Genomic DNA, 23364 nt, shown 5'->3' with positions numbered 1-23364 from the left:
TAACGAACGTCTATTTATTCCATTCAACAGTGCGTCGCCCATTTGTCCTGGCGTCCAGTTGTCCCAGTGCCAAAATATTGAGGTGCTGCGGATTAAAGAGTACAAGTGTCACGTAATTAAAAATAAGTTTGGAACAATTTTTTGACATAATTACACATACATATTTATGCATTGAAGAATATGTAATATGGTGGATGAGAAAAGTTTCAAACATGTAACTGTTCTATATGGTCTATTCTACACACAATGCAGCTATCGGCGACTATCGACGGTAGTTCATCATATTAATGTATTGAGAGATTAATTGTTACAATAAGGTAACCCTATAAACTGTGGAAAAGTGCTATGTTTTAACAGCCCCTCTCTTGGTTGTGTTAATTTTTAGAACGAGATAGACAGTTTTGATAGTATAGACTGCTAACTTATTGAAACAATTATAATACCTGATAGACTACCGTCGATAGCCGTCATGTGTATAGAATAAACCCACTGGTGTATAAAATAGTGTTACTATTTTAATAGCAACTGTATATCATCTAATGTTATTCCTGTCCTCTTACAAATACTAAAAACATAAAGGAATATCAAAATTTTTACATGGAATAGAATGTTGAAAACAGTTATATGTGGAATTTACAATCGCATATTGATATTTGAAAACGATTCACTCAATTTGGTGACCGGTGCACTTGTATTCGTTCAATCCTCAGCAGTTCAATTATTAACTTAAGTGAAATTCAAGAAATAATTCTAACGGTACAATATTCAAAATAAATAAAGGGAGATATATGAATACGTGTATTAATTAAGGCTCTAAGTACCAAAAAGTAGTATTGCCTATAGTTGCAGAATACCGAGTCATTGCAGTAAAATTTCATGAAGCAGACCTTTTGAAAAATGTGGTTTTACAGTGTGAAGCAATCACGGCAGCTTCTAAAATTTTAGGTATTAAGAACTCGCAAGTGTCAACACACCATCGTCAGCCATTTTATATTGAATGAGGTTGACCACTGTAGTGCTATTTACACCATTATAAATAAAACAGGCCAACGGACTTACAACGTCGACAGGTTTAAATATTTTGCTGTATTTTTTTGACTTGCTTGAGGCACTTAGACTACAGTTGAAGTTATTGGCGTTAGTATGTAGAACGCTTTTCTATAAAAATGTCAGTTTTTTTGTTTTTGGTACTTAGCGCCTTAATTAATACACGTATTCATATTACAAAATAAGGAATTAAAAAAGCATCAAAAACAAACTGAAAATAAAACCTTTTAAAAAATAATATCACTTGGCAGACTATGTATTTAATTCCAGGTTCTAAAGCATATAAATGGCTTTAAATGAATTAAAGTAATTAATATTCTCTTTGAAGTAACCAATTAATCAAACTGCATGCAGAATATTTTACTTGGCATCTTATATCATCAATACAATACTGCCGAAAAGCCAAAATTTTATTTTAAAGATACGTGTTTTTACGCATTCCATAAAATATAACGAGATACATTGTTGATAGATGTATTTACATTTCAAAATTGATCAAAAGTTTTCTTATTAAAGGTACTACGCATGAATCGTACGGTGTGAGCATCATATTCGAATTAAACAAAATCAAAGCTGTTAGTAATAAGATTTATTGTCTCCTTGGAACATTTTCAAAACACGGTATATTGACAGAACTGCCCCTACAGTGACGATATTAGATTTAATTCAGACAAATTCAACAATAAAGTTATTCAGGAAAACATTATAAAAATTACATGCTTACAAATCTTATAATTGTCACAAAAATATGCACTTAAGTCAACATTGAAGCCCACCCTTCAACTAAACATGACTGTAGTCAGCCTCCAAGCAATATTATTTCATTGGTATAAAATGGATGTAAAAAAATATATTAACACTAAACCAAATTATATAAAATCCAAAGTTAAACCAGATGACAGATGAAAATTTAGATTACAATAAATTTCTGTGAAAATGCTAAAATAAATAATATAATAATAATCAACAGTGACATCTTTACAAAAGTTTTTAAATCATTTTATTCACTTCAAAATAGTTTGTATGCATAATCAATAGATGTCATTGGTAAAAATGTTTTAATTCATAAACAGAAGCGTTAATTTGGTTATTATTATCAGTTACCATGTCATCATCCAAATACACATAAGATAAGTTAGCCAATCTATGCGATACTAATGAGAGGGACTAAGAAAATCCATGTCAACACACGAGGTGTAATAATCCTCGGTGCATTTCTGAACATACCCTGCCTGCATGGACCCGGATTATGTGACGGGCTGCCGTACGGACTAACTCTTCCAATCACTGATGGAAAACCATACATAATATCATACCTAGGTGTAAGTAATACCTTAATTTATATATCATTACCATATAGCACTATAAAAAAATGATAAAACACATTTTAGAATTGCTAACATTGTAAAGTATCATGTATTTGATGTAATTAATAAATACAGGAGAACCTCGATATAACGGACCAAATATCTGGTCAAATGTGAAAATTGTTCAAAACAACCAGTTAATGTTATGCAAGTATAAATCCAAGTGTCACCGCTTGTAAATAATGTTCTGCGCGTGATAATCACATCATACCTTTGGCACTCAAATTCGAGATGGAAGTGAAGATAGGGAAGAAGAAATGACACGCCCAAAAACAAAGTTGTCAGTGACAAGATCACATCTCGACGATCTATTAAGATCTATAGACAATTAGTCAGATAACGAAATTCAACTTTATGACATGCATTTTTGTAATTTTAGAGAGTTGACTTCAAAAGTGCAAACAAAACTTGATTCTTTTTTCAAAGCAGGATCGACATCAAACATTAACGCCACTCCACAATGGGTGTGTCTCGATATACCATCAGAAGACGAATAAATATTGTGTTTTTATATAATGGATTTTAGACTTTAACGGACACTCCCTCACTCGCATTAGTCCGTTATATCGAGGTTATACAGTCAAACTTCAATAATAAACTGATACGTGAACCAAATGTATATTTTAATTTTTAAGTTATTAATATTTCAATATAGAATAAACATTTTAATTAGGTATCAATTAATGGGGATTCCCAGAAATATTAATTATTGTATCATGAAATTCAAATAATATATTTATTGTCTATTTATAAAAGAGATACTTAGTTAATTTACTGTCTATGATATTATGTGCTCTTAGATTCTTCTCTGATCTTTATGGTTGAAAAACTGTTTTGGGAATAATTAATTAGAATTAGATGTACCAACAAAGCACTACGTATGTGAAAAAAAATCAATAAAGAGAAGTGTTTACAGTTCAGTAGCGCCAAATTAAAAGACCTCTAATAGAGAACTATAACGACATCTACCAATAGAATGTTTAGTAATAAAGTTAATTAAGAAAAATCAACAAAATACTATAATTCAATAAACCTTATTATATTATTGTCAATATTTAGTATTTTAAATACTTCCAGATGAATGCTTCACATGCTTCTAATTTTGATTATGTTGCGTTAAATCAGGCACGCTTGTTAGGCGTGTCATATAAATGAAGCCATGGCACACTGTTAATCCAATATTATTATAATTAACAATGCAAGTCTGTGAGCATCCGCACAAAACAGAAGACGTCAGTTATAGCAATGAAAGTGAGAATATGTCACTTACATGAGATGCCTGTAAAATAAAATACATTTAAAAAGAAATCTAACAATAATTATTAATATCTAGATTTTATTTAAAACAGTAATATCCCGGACACTTGTTACCTTAACTTCGCACTTAATTTAAATATTTTAAATAAACGATTGAGCTAGCCTTCTACCGGTAGCAAATCTACTCCAAAATCTAGAAACAGTGGATGAATTTGTATATCTAGGATCGACCATTAGTGGAAAAGGTGGATGTGAAGCAGAAATAAGAAGGCGCACACAGATTGCGAAAAATGCGATGACATGTCTTACCACTAAGTATATGGAAGGATCGAGGAATTTTAGTTTCCATGATAATCATGCAAACATTGTGTTATCCATATTTTTATATGGTGTCGTCATGGACCCTGAGGGCAAGAGAGAGGAAGGCAATTGATGCCTTCGAAATGTGGTGCGCCGTATGCTTCATATATATTGGATAGAGCACGGAATGGCTCGACGCATTCTGCAGTTTTTTGGATATATTATACGGCATGGACCGAATAACCTGGAGAGACTGGTGGTTTTGAGTAGCCTTCAGGGAAGGCAAAGCAGAGGAAGTGCGTCCGTGCGCAGGAGCGACCAAGTGAAAGACTCAGAGCATCTTTCACTCTGCCCTGAAAGACGCAAAGGACTGAGAAGGGTGAAGAGTCTGTCACTCAGAAGATGACTGCGTTTCAAGGTGGTCATGATCCCCTATGATCTTTTCTATTTAGACACATGTCATTTCGAGTGGTCGTTGACAGCAAAATTACATACAATATAACTTCGGGATATTACTGTAAGTTGATGTAACTATGTATGATAGAGTAACTAATTCACAATTTGAAACGTACATATTTCATTGTTAAATAGATGGCTAGCATTTTATCTAAATCATGTAAAAGAAAGTTAATTCCACATCGTAGCATGAAAACGCCATAATTAAACTTATTTGTGGTTAATATCATTAATTTTTCACTTTGACTGTTGGTTAACTAAATTCTAAACCTTTTCAAGCACTTCAAGTTTTCAACATTTTGGAGCGGTTTGATCAGCGTTCGGGCTTGCAGGGATAGAATTCACACCGCTGGCAATATACCAGCCACAAGACTTGCCGGAAAAACTCTACTTTGTAGGCAACGGTACTCAAATAGAAAATCAGTCACAACTGATGGACTGCATAGTATTCTGTTTTAAAACTCTTGTACTATTTGATCTAACAGAATATTATTGACTAAAACGTACACAATTAAGTGATGGAATACGTCAATTACCTTTCGCTTGTCTACGTTTTTTGCAGTCAAAGTCCAGCCGCCTGCCTTGTAATTTTTTCCGGTGGTGCTGAAATGAAAAGATAATTAAAATTCAATACGCTGATTAAACTGGATCTGTAACACAACTAGATCTCTTAGAACCCCAATTTTTTTTTTTAAAGTTCTGGTACCAAAATAATTAAGGAACTTCCAGGGTTTCAAGGTATGATTCTATTACGAGCTCCGGAAGGAATTCAATTAAATTGATTTGGAATTGCTAGAAAAAAAGACTTATTGCTCTACAACAAAATTAACAATCATTAATTCTCAGACGTTTTTGCTTTATCAGGACATTACAAATTAAAAGATATTGAAGGTTTGTTACAGATATCAACACGCAAATGGCAGTGGGTAATACTTCATACGACTGTTAAAAGGAAAATGGACTTAACCCACACAACTAAAATTTTACAATAGACATAAACCTTAATTGAATAGAGATAATTATTTTGGAGATTTATGTTCCCAATTTCTGATATATACTTAGATAATTGGACATAGTTATGCAGAAAGTTGCCAGTCCACAAAAAATAAAATATGAGATATGATATAGATCAGATGCGAGAAGGTTTTCTCTACGTTCTGCTGAAAATAGCCAAGCCGCAAAAAAATTATTCTTGAAATAAAATAATATTTTACGTTTTACATACATTTTTAATATCATGTTGTTGCTAAGGTGCCATTATCTCAGCTCGACATTATTGTGGACTGGCTACATTCTGCATAACTACGTTCAATTAAAGTAAAACATATAAAAACCATGGTTAAGTTGTATTTCCCGCTTTTCGCTCCCTCTTTTAAAAATAATTATAAGTTAAATTTAGATAATAAATCGGCATTTGCAGCTAACATCCTTTGTATACAGCATGTTTTTAGTCATATTCAATATTACTATCCAATAAAACCTATTTTGAAAAAATTGAGGGTTAACTCCTTTTTACTTTCTACAGTAGAATATTGTATACATACATCACCAAAACAAAAACTATAAATCAACTGTGATTGTTCTGCGTGCTCCGTTTTACAGTTTTATTTTATATAATTTCTTTTTTAAGTGCATACACCGTATATAAAAATATAAATGACTAAATTTAGCTAGGATATGCAGGCGTAGAGATCAGAGAACACATTTACTCCGGTAACACGTCTAGCATTCTCCGCCCCTCTACACCACTGTGTTATATTACATATTCTCTGATTCATCCACCTCAAGCGTCTTGTGTTATTTATTGAATTATTTGGCTTACCATGACTTCCTTCAAGTCCTTGGTCTGTAGGTGGTGCAGGGGCTCCAAGAAGTTCTGTTTGATGTTGTCATCGAGGGAGTATTTCACGTCTGCCATTTGTTTCATCGACTCACCCATTTCGACCAAACTTTGAGCTGTTCAGAATATTCAAAAGTTAAGTTATTTTCCAAAAACATTGAAGGAAATCTTAAACATAAATATTCAAAGTTTCAATATATCAATGGAGTAGGTGAGAAACAAAACGGCTTCTCTCTATTTTTTGAAATGCACAACAGTCTAAAAAAATGTCCAAAGTAGACAAAATAACTTTAATTTAAGCAATGGTCAAACTACTTCAGAATACTCTATTACAGTGATGGCGAACCTATGGCACGCGAATGTTTTATGTTAAAGAGAAAAAAAAAATTAAAAATATTTTTTTTACAAATAAGTTTAAGAAATAAATATAGCTATAAAATATAGCTATGAGTATTTTCTTCGGTTTTTAATAATATTTTTACCAATTATTGATGAGCAAATGAAAACGACGAAATTCACACATAAACGACAGATTGTATTGTATAAAAATAGCAGGCAGATACTCTTCAACAATAAGCAAATAGCGGTCCTTAGGTTTATGTGTCACACATAATATTATCGCACTGACCTCAACAGGCGGCGGGGGAAGCCGCGCCGCGAAACTCTGATTTTGACCGATTTACAATCATTTTACAGTGCTTGAGATCGCTGTAGCGAGAGAGTGCCACATCTGATCGGAGCAATTTTAGCGTCAATTTGTGCATAAAGAAGCAAACTAAGTAATACAGTGATACTCAAGAATTCAATTATATTTTTTGAACTTTTTTAAATAGATTATTTTTATCACTATTTTTCCCCTATGAAAAACTGCTCGGCACGTCAGTCAAAAAATATTTGGGAAATTTTGGCACGCGTACGTAAAAAGTACTACGCCTAAGCAACGCATGATCTACCTACACCCATGATACATCAGTGACTATAGAATCGATTTTCTATTACTTCAGTCGACTTTTTTGCAAGAATCAAACATCCTTAGTAAATTAAGACTATACAATAAAAAATACCAACTTACAGAAAATAGAATCTTCTCCAAGTTTCTTTCCATAGAGCAGCATACAGTCTCCGAGTACACCCTCGGGCTGTGGGTAAGTGTTGCTTTTGGCCTGTCCAGAAAGCTTGGAGATGCCTTTAACGGCGGCCATCTTGGCGCGGGCCGTAGGATTCGGCTGCAGGAACTCTTTTGTCTTTATTTGCAGTTCTTCCACCAGCTCTACGGTCACGTCTGTTTTCTGTATTCGTAGAAAAAGTATCATATTAGCACTTCGTTATAAAATAATAATCTAGGACACAAGTGGTAATCTAAACAAAATTAAAATAGAAGGGATGAGAAGATGAAGGCCTCGAACCAAACTATTGAAATACTATTATTAATACTATCGACCGAAGGTACTTGATGGAATTTGAATTTAAATTCTAATGGATTTAAGTTTTGTACTATTCCATTCGAGTCGTTTTTTGCGACCCGGATTTCGTCTTTCGGCATTTTCGGGCACTGTGTACACCAGTGGCGAAGGGTGGAGGTAAGCTGTTAATATCCGCCATAAATATTGCACACGAAACTTTGTCGGTCATAGATATTTGTTTTCACTGAAATAATACAACAATTTACAGATGGTGTAGGTTAGTTTTTATAATTCAATTAAACCTTGTGAAAACCAAGCCATAATAATAATATATACAATAATCACAAAATCTTCGTCTATCTATAAAATATCTAAAATTATGCAATTAAATGAAACGTAACTTTGGATATTTTATAGACAGAATAATATTTTTTATCTATTATAGTTTGGTTTAGACAGGGCTTAATGAATTTAAAAAATGAACCAACAATATGTGAAATATGTATTCTTAATTCAACGAAAACGAATAGGTATGAATGAAAAAGTGTGCACAATTTTGTCTTATCACCCAAAATATACCAATACTATTATGGTTTGGTTTAGGCAGGGCTTAATTGATTTTTAAAAACTAACCTACACCATCTGTAAATTGTAGCTTAGTACAATATATATAAATACGTATGACTAAGAAAGTTTAATGTGCACTATTTTTGTGCGGATCTTAACAGCCTACCTCCACCCTTCGCCACTGGTGTACACTCACCAAAAGGTAAATAAACACTGATACTGAATACTATTAACTCTAACTTATATAACAAATCAATACAATAAAAGGGTAAAAACTTATAATCTACGTATAAAGTCAAGGGTCACAATAAAATTAAAAAATATAACAAACAAATTATGAATAGCTGAAGTGAAAACTCCTTACCTTATCAATAATAATCCACTCGATAAGTGTATAAAAAATAGTCAAAACCTAATAATAGATCATTTTGGTAATTATTATGATTTGTTATATAAGTTAGAGCTAATAGTATTCGCTGTCAGTGTTCATTTGCCTTTTGGTGAGTGTGCACAGTGCCTGAAAATGCCGAAAGGCAAAACCCAGGTCGCAAAAAACGACTCAAATGGAATAGTACGAAACTTAAATCCATTAGTATTTAAATAATAGATGGCGTGTCCGGTAAATTGTACGCAACACTTGTACGAATACATTATTCAATTTTTTGGAGGCCCCCTTAGTCATTTCTTTAAACTAAAACGCCGGTACTTTCTAACGTAGCGACCGCACCGTCCGCTTAATGAAGAAAGAACCCCCCCCCCACACTGCTTTAAAAAGTTATAATTATAGTATTCATTCCTTAATTTGCCACCCCTAAGCAGCGCATGGCCTGCCACTGAGTATTGTTTTCGCCAATCATTTCATTTATTGTTTGAGTATTTAGGTAAGAATATCTGTTCTTAACTTGGTACTATACGTAAATTGTTTGGTATAAAACCTGATAAGCAGTTTTAATTAAAATCGCATGTGTTTTAAATGGGATAATATCGCATTTCGTCTCGATTGAAAAAGTTACGTTTTTTTTTCGAATGACGCAGTTTTAAATCCAGAAAATATATTAAGCTTTTGAGGATGTTAGCACACACGACAAAATGCACCACGATACCCATTTTAAATACATAATACAGTGGCGAAGGGTGCAGGTAGGCTGTTAAGATCCGCCATAAATAGTGCACACTAAACTTTGTCAATCATATATATTTGTTTTCATTTAAATAAGACTACACTTTACAGATGATGTGGCTAGTTTTTTAAATTCAATTAAACCTTGCGAAACCAAGCCATAATAGATAATAGTAAAAAAAATACTCGCCTATCTATAAAATATCTAAAAATTATGCAATTAAATCGTACATAACTTTGGATAGTTTATAGACAGAATAATATTTTTTATCTATTAGTTTAGTTAGGCAGGACTTTAAAAAAATTAACCAACAATATGTGCAATAAGTATTCTTAATCCAACGAAAACAAATAAGTATGAATGAAAAAGTGTGCACAATTATATTGTATCGCCCAAAGTAAGTATACCAAAACTATTATGGTTTGGTTTAGGCAGGGTTTAATTGATTTTTTAAAACTAACCAACACCATCTGCAAATTGTAGTATTAGTTCAATAAAAACAAATACGTATGACTAACAAAGATTAATGTGCATTATTTATGACGGATCTAAATAGCCTACCTCCATCCTTCGCCACTGAGGACACACTTTTTCAATAACAGAAAATTGTTTTCATACTGGACATGCTTTTTTCAGATACGCTGGGTTTAATTAGATTTAGTCTAGATTTGTATGTATATTATTTGAGTTACGTAAGACAGACTCAAGTTTTTTTATTAAATTGAGGCAAAGAAAGAAGAAAAATGTATCGTGTAAACATATTTTATATAGAATATCTTTATATAGTCAACAGTAACACAATTTGACAGGCATTCCATGTAATAACTATTAGTTAAATTTGTCTTAGTTAAGCAGGATACCCGTAGCTTAATTGGTAAAGCACATTGGCGCGAATACAGTGGTTACAGGTTCAAATCCCGTCAATCGTCATATTTGTTCAAAAAAGATTTTTTCTAGTGGCTAATATATCTGCAGTGTTTTTCGTAATTAGATATAATACTTGTAGCTTAATTGGTAAAGCACACTGGCGCGAATCCAGTGGTTACAGGTGAAAGTCTCGATGGGTGTCGTTTTTTTTCTGGTAGATATCATATTATCTGAGGTATTTTAAAATTATGTATGTTCAATATAAAGAATGTTATACTAATTATAATAATTAGGGACCGGATTTATATGCTAGTGCATGTTTTGTTAGAGTGTATGCACAGCTATGAGAATTGCACAGAAATCTGTTTTGAAAGACGCAGAATCCAAAAATAAAATTTTATTGTGCATATAAATGCATATTTGAGAAGTTAGAGCATGCATTTGCATATTTTAGGGCATTTGCATTTATAATTTTAGTTTTTTTTAATTATTTTATCGAAACATAACAAAATTAGGTAGGTAAATAGTTTAGACGCACTTGCATTTTTTAATGGCACCCCCGAGCTGTGGTTTGTCAGAAAAAGTGAAGTCAACTAGGGCACCTTTATTTAAGTTTTGTGCAATCACCTCTGTGGACGTTGAGAGGTCGTTTTCCGCATATAAACAAAATACTGACAGATGTGCAGGAAAATTTTTAGCCAGAGCACAATATTGAAAAAAATATTGAAACTTTTTTTTTCGGACAAAGAAAACAGTAAATAGTATTTAGGAATAATTAAGTGTGTCGTTTTTGTCTTTTAAAGTTGTGTATAGTTTACATTGCATTTCTTATTCAATTATTTGTACTTCGAACAAAAAAGTTCAAACAATAGTTTGAAACAAACTATTTTGAAAATTTTAATTGATTAACTTTATATTGATGATTTGTGTTTTTTTTATTGTATAATATTGTATATTAAGATTATTAATTTGTTATTCGATTTTGTATCAGTAATATTGGGTGAAGTGGGTAAAATTTTAACTGCATATTTCTTTGGTTTTAGTGCATATTTTAATGATTTTAAGTGCATATGTGCATGCATATAATCATGTTTTTTGTTGCATATAAATCCGCTCCCTAATAATAATTCGTGGGGCTACTGCCAAAAGTTGCTAAATCTCGAAATCATGTTACGGAATACAATTTGAATGTTTGACATTCCCTCTAAAATCAGGCACAATGCTAATTTATTTGTGCTTTATGTACATGTTCTATATATCGGATGAACTTGTTTTTTTTTTTCTAGCATACATATTTACAATCCGTTGTTAACTCTAAATACTCATGCGATGATTAACCGGTGAACTACAATTTCGATTAGATCCTACAAGCCGAGGAAAATGATATTGCCTTCGCCAACTTCTGGAGCGACACATTGTAGCTATTGAAGACCCGACACGACGAAAAAGAACTAAAATACTTACTTAAATTAACGACTTACCAACTTTTAACAGGCAATCCACAATATTCAAATTCTCAAATCTTATCATATTTTATTTGTTGAATAAAATAAATAGTTTATTAAGTATGTTCGTGATGATTTCGTTCCTAAGCGAAGCATAATATGGACCTCCACAAAATGAAGGTCATATTTACAAACTATTTTACGAAAAACGATTATCAGCCATTTCCCAACGTATTGGTTCCTTGTATTGGATCAAACAAATATTGAAAAAACAAAACAGCATAAGTACATTTTTTCTCGTTGAATACGCGATCCATGTCCATGTCGACGGGCGCTCTACCAAATACGCTACAGTAGTGGTATCCAAACTTTATGTTACTACGCCTCCCTTTAAAAAAATCTAATCTTGGCGCCTCCCCCCCCCCCCCCCCAACCCCTTTCAGCACAATCAATTTCAATAGTAGTCAATCCAAAATCATCATCGTTCATTGACAAATGGATTCTATCATGGGCCCCATATCCTGAAGCGGGTCCCCAGGCCAGTATCTTTGGCGGACCCACCTACCTATCGCTGAGGTTAAGGGCAATGTGGTGCACTAATGTAGTGTTTCCTAAATTATACACGTCAAATTGCAACGCCTCCACTTTGTCTTTTTAAATCAGTGAATGCATTAGTGGTCCTTGCATTGATTTATTCCTAAATTTTAACCAAATAGATAAGTTTAACAACAAAATTATCGTTCCTAAACAAATTTGCCTCAAATTTCAACATTATGATTTTTTCACTAGATAGCCAGCGCACTTCACAGTAGTATTGAAGTGGGGTATTATATATTAGTCTCCATATTTTCAGAAAGTTTTGAAAACAATCTTTTATAGGACTGTTCTTTTAGGTAATTTATAACTAGCGGCCGATTTATAAACTATGCATTTGCAAACGCCGAATCTGTGGCTACATTAATTGTGGTAAACTTTTCGCGCCTCCCTTTGAAACACTCCGCGCTTCCCAGTTTGGAAATCGCTGCGCTACAGTGAGTGCTATATCTTATATCATTTAACAATACTAAAAAATACATACCCTTTCCATGTCCATAAAATCCAAGTCCAGCTTCGTGCCCTCGGCACCGCCCATCTTTTCTGTGACATACTGTAACAAAAAGAAAACATTTGTTTTAGTAAGTTATTATAATCGTGCGTCTCATCTAGTTAGTATAATAGTAGCAGTTGGACGGAGGTAGACGATGAATAGGTTCACAGGTGCATATTTAAGTGGACTGTTTGCAGGGGTGGCTCTACCTTAAGGGATCGTAGGGACCATCCCCACATCGTTATCATGTCAAAAATACACGTCCGATATTTTTATCATTGTCATAATATACCTACTTAATTACATGTTTAAATGAACTATTATCCAACTAAACCCGTCCCAATTTTATAGAGATATTTATTATTATTATACAAATAAATAAAGCAATGATTGTAAATTGTGTAATAACATAATGATGATTATGCGGTATCAAAGTAATTAATTAAATTAAGTACGCCCTATTTCACGGTGACACCTATGTACAAATAAAGAAAGTTATGGCGTCTATTTTTCGATGACCGGGGTCACTCAGTCCCAGCGCCGCGGTACAAATCTCGCTCTACAAAGTATGTGAATGTATTAGCTTTAGTATACGCACACCCGGGAGTAGGGAATCCAATCCCGAGCCAAAATTCTGATCCCGGGAATTCGGGATTACAATTTGACAATCCCAGGATCCCGGGACTGGTCCCGGGATTGGCATTTTTTCCATTGTTAATATAAAAAAATTATATTTACAAATAACATTGATGAAATCGGTCAAAAATAAATCTAGTATAATTTATACTATTTAAGACATTTATTGTTCCTAATATTGTATACGTTCAATCTTGGAAATACAGAAGTTTAATGGAGTAAATATTATTGTAATATAAATAATAATGTGAATTTAATATGAGATTGCTGTTTCTGATAGTAAAGACATAATGAATGGATTAGCGAGATTTAAAATAGTAAAGCAAATAATCATGGCGTACTTATGGCCTTTCCGCTTCATAAATCTAATTAGTCAGCCAAATATGAAACTGCCGTAAAACGTATGATATCATGGTGGAATTACTTTGTTAAAAGTGCGAAGCATTGTTTTTTTCCAATCTTTCCATTTTTAATAATTTATGTGGAAAAATAAAATGAATCGGCAACCTACACATGGGTATAAATCAAACTTCATTCAAACTCAGTTTATTTCTAATGTAGCAATTTTTTATTAAAAGTATTTTTTCTGTTATATTTTCGCTTTTATTTTATTTTCCATAAAAAATGATAAAAAATCAATCCCGAAATCCCGGGATTATGTTTATCAATCCCGGGATTCATAGGTATCGAAAATAGCTCGGGATACTCGTGTATAATTATTATTTCCTCATTAATAAAATCATATTATTATAAGTAGCTTGGTACAATACTGTATAATATTATGAGAAAGTAGGTAGGTATGTATATTTAATAATTAATGGCTAAACCCCACCGCAAAGAAAGTAGAAGAGCCGCCACTGACTGTATGAATAAGTTTGCGTCGAAATGACGGAAATGTGGGAGCACGGGCACCAACGCTGATTTTGACTGTAGATGATGAGAAGCTCACTTATCGCGTGGACCACTTGTAAGATGTGAGTACCTGTCGCGATGACTGCCAGTAAAACCTTAGACTATAGATATATCAGTAAAACACTAGTTTTTTTATACTGCACTTGCGCGAGGATTCTCAATATAATTATTGTTGTACTGAAATGAAGGTAGCATGTAGGTTTGAATCTTACTTTAATAATATTTAACTATTTACGTGATGCATATTCAACAAAATAAGTTTTAACGTAGACATAGGTAACTGTAGTACGGGAATGAGACGACTGGACGCCAGGACAATTGGACGACGCACTGTCGTAGACACGAATCCAGAATGTAGACAAGGAATTTTAATCAGTTTCTATCTACTACTTAGTAGTTTTAATTCATTTTACTCTTAACATAATGTTTTTTTTATTACGGATTGAGAATTACCATGCATAAGGCTTTATATAAAATAAAAAACTCTTTTGTCGTTGGAACTTAAACATATGCACGAATAAATCATTATTTACGTGTGCATATTTAAATTCTCGCCAACTATTAAATCATAATATAATAATTTAAATATAAATAATAATACTAGATATTTTTTTAAAGTACCTATAAGTACCTAACGTCTATTTAATTTCGAATTGCGTGGCGTCCAGTTGTCCCGGCGCCAAATCGCCCTAGACCCCTGTAGCAGGTGGGTATGCACTACACGCAATAATTCATACTATTTATAGCGCGCCAGTCGTTTTTAGTGCAAGCGACAGCCCAGTGTTGCCATGTCTACTGAAATTGTTGTCAGGAAAAGAAGAAATTATGATATTTGTGATGAATAAATGTCACTTTTTTACATGATTTTTTAAAAGACAATTGTGAGATTATGTCAATATGCACGCTTTCACCAAACACGATCGTTGAATTTCATACATTTTTGTCAATCTACTGATATTTTGAAGAAAAAATCAAAAAATCTACTGAATTTTGAAAATTTTAGTTGGCAACACTGCGACAGCCTGCAGACTGATGCACGTGACTACTATAAATGTATTGGTTGGGTATTCATAGATATATAGTATTCAACTATTGTCAATCTCATTGATATAAAAAAAATCAAATCGAATCTCTTCATTCTGCATACCTATCTGTTATTTCCGTATCCCACTCGGACTGTCACTACTAGTGTAAAATAAATGTGAGTGCTTGATGTGTTTATATGTGGATAAATGTGTTATAAGTGTTATAACTGTTATAAGATTCATATATCACAATACATAAGTATGGGTAAACCACGACTGTCAACGGCACTAATTTATTGGCCATTAAATTCATTAAATTTGATACATACTAGACAGAAATGTATAATACTGTAACAACGCGACGAGGCAGATAAATCTATATGGCAGTTAGTCAGCGATAGAATAATTTATGGCTGATACCTAAATGAAATTATTTTTTGACAATTTAGTCTGTAGGGGAAGGGTGTACAAAATGGCATGAGGTTTTGTTTATTGAGAAAAAGAATATTATCAAAACATGTAATTTATTATAAAATTGGAGCATGGGTGTAAAGTAACACTATTTTTTAATATATTGGCATATTTATATGCCACAAAATGTTACATAAGTGATAGTAAAAAAAAAAAAGAAATAAACATGTATAGCTAAAAACCATTTTACCCCTCCAGCGGGTCTATTCTATACAAAGACTGCTTTCGTCCGCTAAAACCGCTAATTAGGATATATTTGTATCGAATTATTAGCACGTATTGTAACAATTACAATTAGTTGGTATTAATTGTTGCAATAAATGCTATATTTTAACGGCATGCCCCTTGGCTGTGTTAAACTGATTGTTACAATTATAATATTTCAATACAAAATGTATGTAATAAATATTAAGACATTATCACGTTAGCACGTTAGTGGTCGATAATCGCCTTTTGTATAGAATAGACATGCTGGTGTATAAAATGGCATACAACTTAAATATGTATCAAAAATAGAAAATAAGTATAATTTCAAATAAAAATGACATGTTTTACGGAGAACAAACTTCGCGAAAAAAAATATTTTTGCTTTTTTATCTAAACCAGCACAATCAGTATGAGCCCATTTTCCACATTTCATGCGTCATTTTAGCCTAAATCAGCGGATTTTAGAAATTCATTAAAAATGGCACTTTACACTTCAGTAATTTTAATAAATTTATATCGAACATGAACACTAATAACCGCTACGTTAGCTACTTTTTATATATATGTTACGCCGAATGTGCGAAATTGACTATTACATGAAATGGGCAAAATTTTGGCTAATTCATGTAATAGTCAACCCTGTTGCCTTATTCATGAATTAGGTAAATTTTCCGCCGAGTACATGAATTCGCCAGGGTATGGAATTCTTAAACTGTCAACATGACAGAAGAAAAAGTAAATTTAATACGGATGGTTTTATTAGTTATAATTTGATATATTATAATATTATTATTATTAGGTTAGGTTAGGTTAGGTTAGGTTTTGTAATTCTGAATTAAATTATTCAACTGAATATCCATTTTCAGGTTAGCTAACAAGTGTCAACAAACTATCACAAACATACAATCGACCATTGCGCGATTGATACCCAACCCAAGCACGAATCAAATCGCGAAAATACCTTTCAATAAAATTCTTCCGTTATCATAATATTATAGTTCTAGATTTTTTTACGTATAGTAAATGGATATGACCGTCATTGTAGTTATTGATTGGTATATTTTTATATTATACTCAATGACATTTGACACATCTGGTTAGTGATTAGTTGCAAAAAAACACCACCGGAGCGCAATCATCTATTTTGACCATAGATAATATACGTACATTTTGACAAATGCATGAGCATTTGACACATTTAGTTTAGTTGCAAAAAATAGCACTGTAGCGATACTATCTAATTTGTCCAATGCATGAACTAGACAGAAAAATTACTGCCGAATTCACGCACTCGCCAGATATTTTGTCTAATTCATGAATAAGGCAACGGGCTTGCGATTCAGGCAAAATTTTGCCCATTTCATGTAATAGTCAATTACGCACATTCGGCGTAACATATATATTTAATATATAAAACATTGTGTAATATGACCTTTTGATGACAAGCTGCAAAAATATTAGTATGGCTCTAAAGTCTTTCCACTGCATGACCGCCTTGTATGACTGTTTTTCTCTTCTTCTTGGTCGTGCACTCATGGCTGAGGATCGTGACCACATTTAAATTTCGCCATCCTTTGAGCGACCAAGACTTTCCATCCTTCTCGATATTCCGCTTCTCTCAGGGCAGAATGGATGGTGCCCCCAGTCAGCTCTTTCACTTGGTCGCTCCATCGCGCAGACGCTCTTCCTCTGCTTCGCCTTCTCTGGAGGCTACCCAAAACTACCAGTCTCTCCAGGTTGTCCGGTCCGTGCCTGACAATATGTCCAAAAAACTGCAGAATTCTTCTCAGACATATCGTCGAGGGCCGTTCCTTTATCTTCAGTCTCTGGATGATTGACTGGTTCGTCCTGTGATCCGTCCGAGAAATGCGAAGCTTTCGGCGCCAACACCACATCTCAAAGGCATCAATTGCCTTCCGTTCTCTTGCCTTCAGGGTCCACGACTCGACTCCGTATAGAAATATCGAGAACACTAATGTTTGCACCAGCATCATTTTTGTGGCAATCGAAATTCCCCGATCCTTCCATATAGTGGTAAGGCGTGTCATCGCATTTTTTGCAATGTTGCCCACCGCGGAAAATTTTGCCCAAAAAAACGAGCCACCTGTGGCCCACCGCGAAAAACTCGTCTAAAAAACGGTCGTCTGCGAAAAAACGAGCCGACTGCGGCCCACCGCGAAAACTGAAAACTACTGATATTTTGTCGAATCTACCGAATTTTTTTTTCACATTCTACTGAAATTTTGACTTGGCAACTCTGTAGTAGACCCGTCATTGACGGGTGACACGAACCTTAGTTACATCACTGCTCAGATGCGTTGATGATCCGCACACACATATAAAAATTAGAGGAAACGTTGCCGGTGACCTCATTAAGCTGCCCACATGCACTCGCGGCGTGTCATCTCTCTCACGACAAGTGCAAGCGATCACCAGACTTTTGAGTACGCACTTGTTGCGCTTCGAGCAGCCAGTGATTTCGACCGCCTCGCCGTTCGAGGCGACGTTGTTTATATTCATTCAAAAATGTATAACTTTACCTAGCTTATACACTGCGAAAAATATATCTTGCCAGTACCTATATCGCGACATATTAAAAAATCTCAAAAGAACCGTGTGTCACGATTGAGTTTTCAGTCTGTATTCTCGCACTCGCGCTTGTTTTTTATGCCAATTCAACAATGAATTACGTCACCTAGCTTGTTCACTGCCAAATGAAACGCGTTATATGGGCGCAGCACATTTTTGGTACTCGCTGTGAACACGTGTCATCTGAACAAGGCCTCTGTGTCCTTACATATTGGCGTTTTTAGCAACGCCACAAACGGCTTAAAAACGCCGACATGCTGTGAGCCACGAAAATAACTCCACTTTTCGTCAAGTATGTCTACGGCACATTATAATGTACGCAAATAGGAATTCGGTGTTTGTGACGTTTTGCGATCTAAACGTTGTCTCGTGCGCGACAAGTGACACCACTGGGGCCTTATGTTATAACTTGTGATATGAAGTCACCCGACGACATGACGTAATTGTGACGTAATCTCAATACACGCTCGAGGCAAGCCGCCCAACGCACACGGCTCACCGTAGATATTATTATGCTGAAACACCTATTTGTGTATGGGGACAATGGATAACGCCAGTATTTGAGTAGCGTTAATTTCTCGAATGCTATTATCACTCCGGTAGTACGTCACAATGATGTCATATGACGTCATGTCGACCGGGCGACTTCAACTCGCAAGTTACAACATAAGGCCCTTGCTTTGGTACCAGCAGTGTCGCGTAGCACCATGTGTTGCCGCGCACAACGGCTGATTAGTGTTTGTTAATCAGTGACAAAATAATATGCATCTCCACCTAGGTCACTGACTCTGAAGACAAACCAATAATACATTATAATAGACATGAGTACATACTTATTGCAATGGTCGGAGTTATTCAGTTCAGATGATGATGATAACGTGTCAAAAAAAAAATGTCTAAATTATTCAATCAGTCACTAAAATTATTACGGGAGAAAGAAAAGAAACGAATCGCCACATCGCGTGGCCATAATAATCCGTGGCAATATTTGAAATGATAAAAGTAAAATACAGAAACCGAAAAAAAATGTGAAACACACGCGACACATTAGAACATATGGGCCGTTTACACAGCGCCGTTACAATAATACATATATATGACAATATATTTTAAGAGAATGAAAAATCAATGCGAGGCGAAAATGACACGAGGAAAAATCGATCGCTACCCTTTGGGGTGATTTACGACCGGACAGTTTTTCGCAGGCCCGCCAGTAAAAATAAGCCTTTTATTATGCCATGTAGTTAGGACCTATTTTCGATATGGACATTGACAAACCGTCGAGAGCAAAGTATACATGCTCTATAATCTTCTAACACTACAACTAGGGGTTGCGATGACGAGCATATCGGGATTCATCGTCGGTAATATGGTCGCAGGATTAATGTTTTTAATAACAGCGACGATTTTCTTTGACGCAATCAATTCGTCGTAATATTTAAAAGAAGACGTCGAAACTGTCCAAACTAGAGAATTTTCAATTCAATTCAATTTATTTATTTTTACATATCGTGGACATTACAAATTATAAGTTTAAGACGTTCACAGCATGACATAAAACATTATTATAAAGAAGAAAGAATAACAAAAGTAATACAGGGATAAAAATGAAAATATAAAAAGAGAACATAATATAAACATACAAGAGCAGTGAACATACAATTAATTATACATATATATAAGTTCAAAGAAGTACACCGAGTTTCCTAAGGAGAGCCTATTTTAAGAATTTTTAAAATAGCGTCAACCTAAAGTCACCTCACGCAAGTGGAATATATCAACACCCAATTTAACGTGAAGCTTCGCGGCGGCGCTCGTATTATTTTCGATTTGGAAGTATTGTGAGAGTATTGCCAGGATTGGAAGATATGATTTCCCACTTCCTTATATAGGTATACTAGCTGAAGTACCCCGCTTCGTACAGGGTCGCTTCGTGTATACATTTATCTTAGTATGGCACTGTGTTGGCACAAGAACTGACGAAAGTTTCATCGCAATCGGATGAATGGTATAGAAACCATACGAATAAACAAAGATAGAATAAAGAAGAAGAAGAAGATGGTTGTACTAATTTAGAAACCTTCGCGAGTATGCACACAACAACTCACCGAAGTTTCATCGCAATCGGATGAATGGTATAGGAACCATTAATAAAAGAAGATAGAATGGAAAAGGAGAAGCGAATTAAATCTGAAATTCAAGACCCCGACCACGCACTCCGACTCGTTGGCCTCCGTCTACCCTCTAAATTTTGTCAAAATCTGACTGCGCGTGTGGATTTGGATAAAGAAAAACCGACAGGACGGTAGAAACACCCAAATATATTCTTCAAATTATACGATATTTTTACAACAAAATACAGATTGAAACTAATTAGAAAATCTCGGTATTCCTAGATGTTCAATCTCGGAATGTCGCGATCAAGAAATCGACCGGGATCCCGTAATTGCAAACCCTAGACACAAGCAACACTAGCAGTATTTCAAAACATAAAACACGAAAACAAAAATATAGTTCGTTAGGGTTAATTGAGATCCCGTTTCAAGAACTGATAAACATGTATGTTTTTCACATGGGAATATACGTAATATATTTTCTCCGTGATATTTTATACAAACAAATTAAAACTGTGTATAAATAATTGCGAAAGCCTAATCAGGTAAATTAGAAAAGGTAAATTGTTATCTTCCCCTCGACAGGGCATATGGGCATCTACAGAGTAAAGAAGAGCTTTCCAACTAATTTGGGGAAGACACCATCAAAATATTACCATTATAGGTACGTCAAATAAATTTTGATAAAAAATATTATTTTCGTACACTCTCACGCCATTTAATCGTGATGGCGATGCTAATGGTCCATATATTTATAGCGCCTTCCAAAAACAGGCCAGAACTAGTGTTTTATTTTTGTATATTTGTAAAGCGTGCGCGTGTGCGCGCGCACACCTACGAAAATGTGACCGCACACATGTTTTCATCCCCCGCACAGTCCTAACACAAAAATATTGTAAAAGAAAGTCTCCTTTGCCAGATTTTAGTTTTGCTCGAATGCACGAAACCATCACATGCACAATTCTTCGGCTCATTTCTCGGAAGGCGAAGGTGAAGTGTGACTAACGCGAGCACGCAAGTGAAATTTTACGTCGAGGGGGATCACTGAAATTAATAAATACCTCTAAAATATAAGTTTTTATGAAACATTGTAGGTGTGAGTTTGTGGGGGGGATGTAAATTTACCGCACCGGGTGACACCAAACCTAGTTACGCCACTGCTCAGATGCGTTGATGATCCGCACACACAATACAAAAATTAGAGGGAACGTTGAACACCAGTGTCTCACCGACAGGACAATTTACTTAATTGCATCATAATTAGATGGGGTGCAGGTGGCTAAATTATTGGTAAAGGACATTTGGCGGAATCCGATGCATACACAATATTTTTTCAATATTTTAAGCTATTGTTGGCAACTTAACAATGATTACACCATAAACCCTCTGGAATCGCTCAACGACGTGTTATATTAAAACAAATACAAGTTATTATAAACCCGTCTAGTACAGGCGGCTCATTTAGGTGTGGGTGTCGCAATGATGTTGATTGAGGGGGGGGGGGGGGGAATCGTTACTTTCAAATGACACCGTTCCAAAGTGATTTCATCATGGCCGCAATGCCAGAAGAATCCACCTTTCCTCTACCTGCAGTAACTTGTTTATAAAAGGGCGCGTAAGTGTATACCTTGTGACACCATCGAAAGAAAGATCAGTGGTAAATGTAGCAAAAGATGACGTCGCATTTCGCGGTTTAAGAACATCCGTGACTGGTTCAAGAGCGGCTCCACCGAATTGATCCAGGTTACAAACGGTAAAACAAAGCTCGCTCTGGTGGTGGCCGACTCAGTCAGTAGATGGCAGTATGACACGATAAGAAAAATTTCCGATAAATAAATTCAATGAATAAGATTTTCAGTGTATTAATTAAAAAAAAAAAAAAAATACTAAACCCGTCATATTCTAAAATGGGATGACTCCTTTCTGCATAACTCTATATATTAGTATTCAACCAGGCAATCTTTTAGGTTAAAACGGCCTTCAGAATACAATCGGGCCGCCATCTATAATGGAAATACAGAAGTGCCCCTTTTTCACATTTCTAAAATTACGTAAACTTCATTTCCGCTTTTCCATTCTTCTCAAAACACAGTGACGTATGCAAGCAAGGGTATAATATTATATGGTAGAATTTTTATTACTATCACATCACGTGAGCGCATATGCCAGAACCATCAGAACATTCAATAATAAAAACAGACAACCTACAAAAACATTGTCTCAATAATTTATCATTCCAAAAGATAAATAATGCACATAATCACGTGACTCAAAAATATATAAACTTGAAGAAAGTAAATAAAAAAATCCAACATGCGTGACGAGACATTTATTAGTGTGGTTCTGATACGCTTTGGCAGATTTGCCTAACTGACACTATTCGTTTCCAGCAAAATGTGCTACGGGATAGGACCGTCTGTCTGATAAAATTTTAAATATCGAATAAAACAACATTCAAATTGTCACTTGTCGCGCGAGTTTACCGTGAGCTCACGAGACGTGATGGTAATGTGTTTCTAGCATTGGCCACAATATAACGTTTCAAATAGATAAATCTGAATAAAAGACGTACACCGGTAATCAAGTCGTCAGTGATTTTGGAAAGACAAATAAGCCCACAATTACGTGAGCGCGTGACCTTTTCTACTTGTTT

At 34.6% G+C, this 23364-nt stretch overlaps 1 protein-coding gene across 7 annotated transcripts in view; it reads right to left on the bottom strand.

Annotated features, from left to right (window-relative positions):
* EndoA (SH3 domain containing GRB2 like, endophilin-A) overlaps positions 1–23364 on the bottom strand; it is a 234634-nt gene that overhangs the window by 28761 nt on the left and 182509 nt on the right. For 3 of the 7 annotated variants that reach the window (XM_085946078.1, XM_085946073.1, XM_085946076.1), the window contains exons 4-8: positions 12749–12817; positions 7340–7556; positions 6250–6383; positions 4964–5030; positions 2275–2334 (exon numbers count right to left, since the gene is read on the bottom strand). In XM_085946078.1, coding sequence (XP_085802204.1) covers positions 2275–2334; positions 4964–5030; positions 6250–6383; positions 7340–7556; positions 12749–12817 — 547 coding nt within the window. The remainder of the gene's footprint in view (positions 1–2274; positions 2335–4963; positions 5031–6249; positions 6384–7339; positions 7557–12748; positions 12818–23364) is intronic. The other 4 variants (XM_085946074.1, XM_085946077.1, XM_085946079.1 and 1 more) reach the window with 2 other exon arrangements.

Source organism: Rhyacophila brunnea, unplaced genomic scaffold (assembly GCF_057557595.1).
Source record: "Rhyacophila brunnea isolate RB1 unplaced genomic scaffold, BYU_Rbru_1.0 scaffold_19, whole genome shotgun sequence".
Classification (NCBI taxonomy): domain Eukaryota; kingdom Metazoa; phylum Arthropoda; class Insecta; order Trichoptera; family Rhyacophilidae; genus Rhyacophila; species Rhyacophila brunnea.
This window is presented reverse-complemented; position numbering and strand designations above follow the sequence as displayed.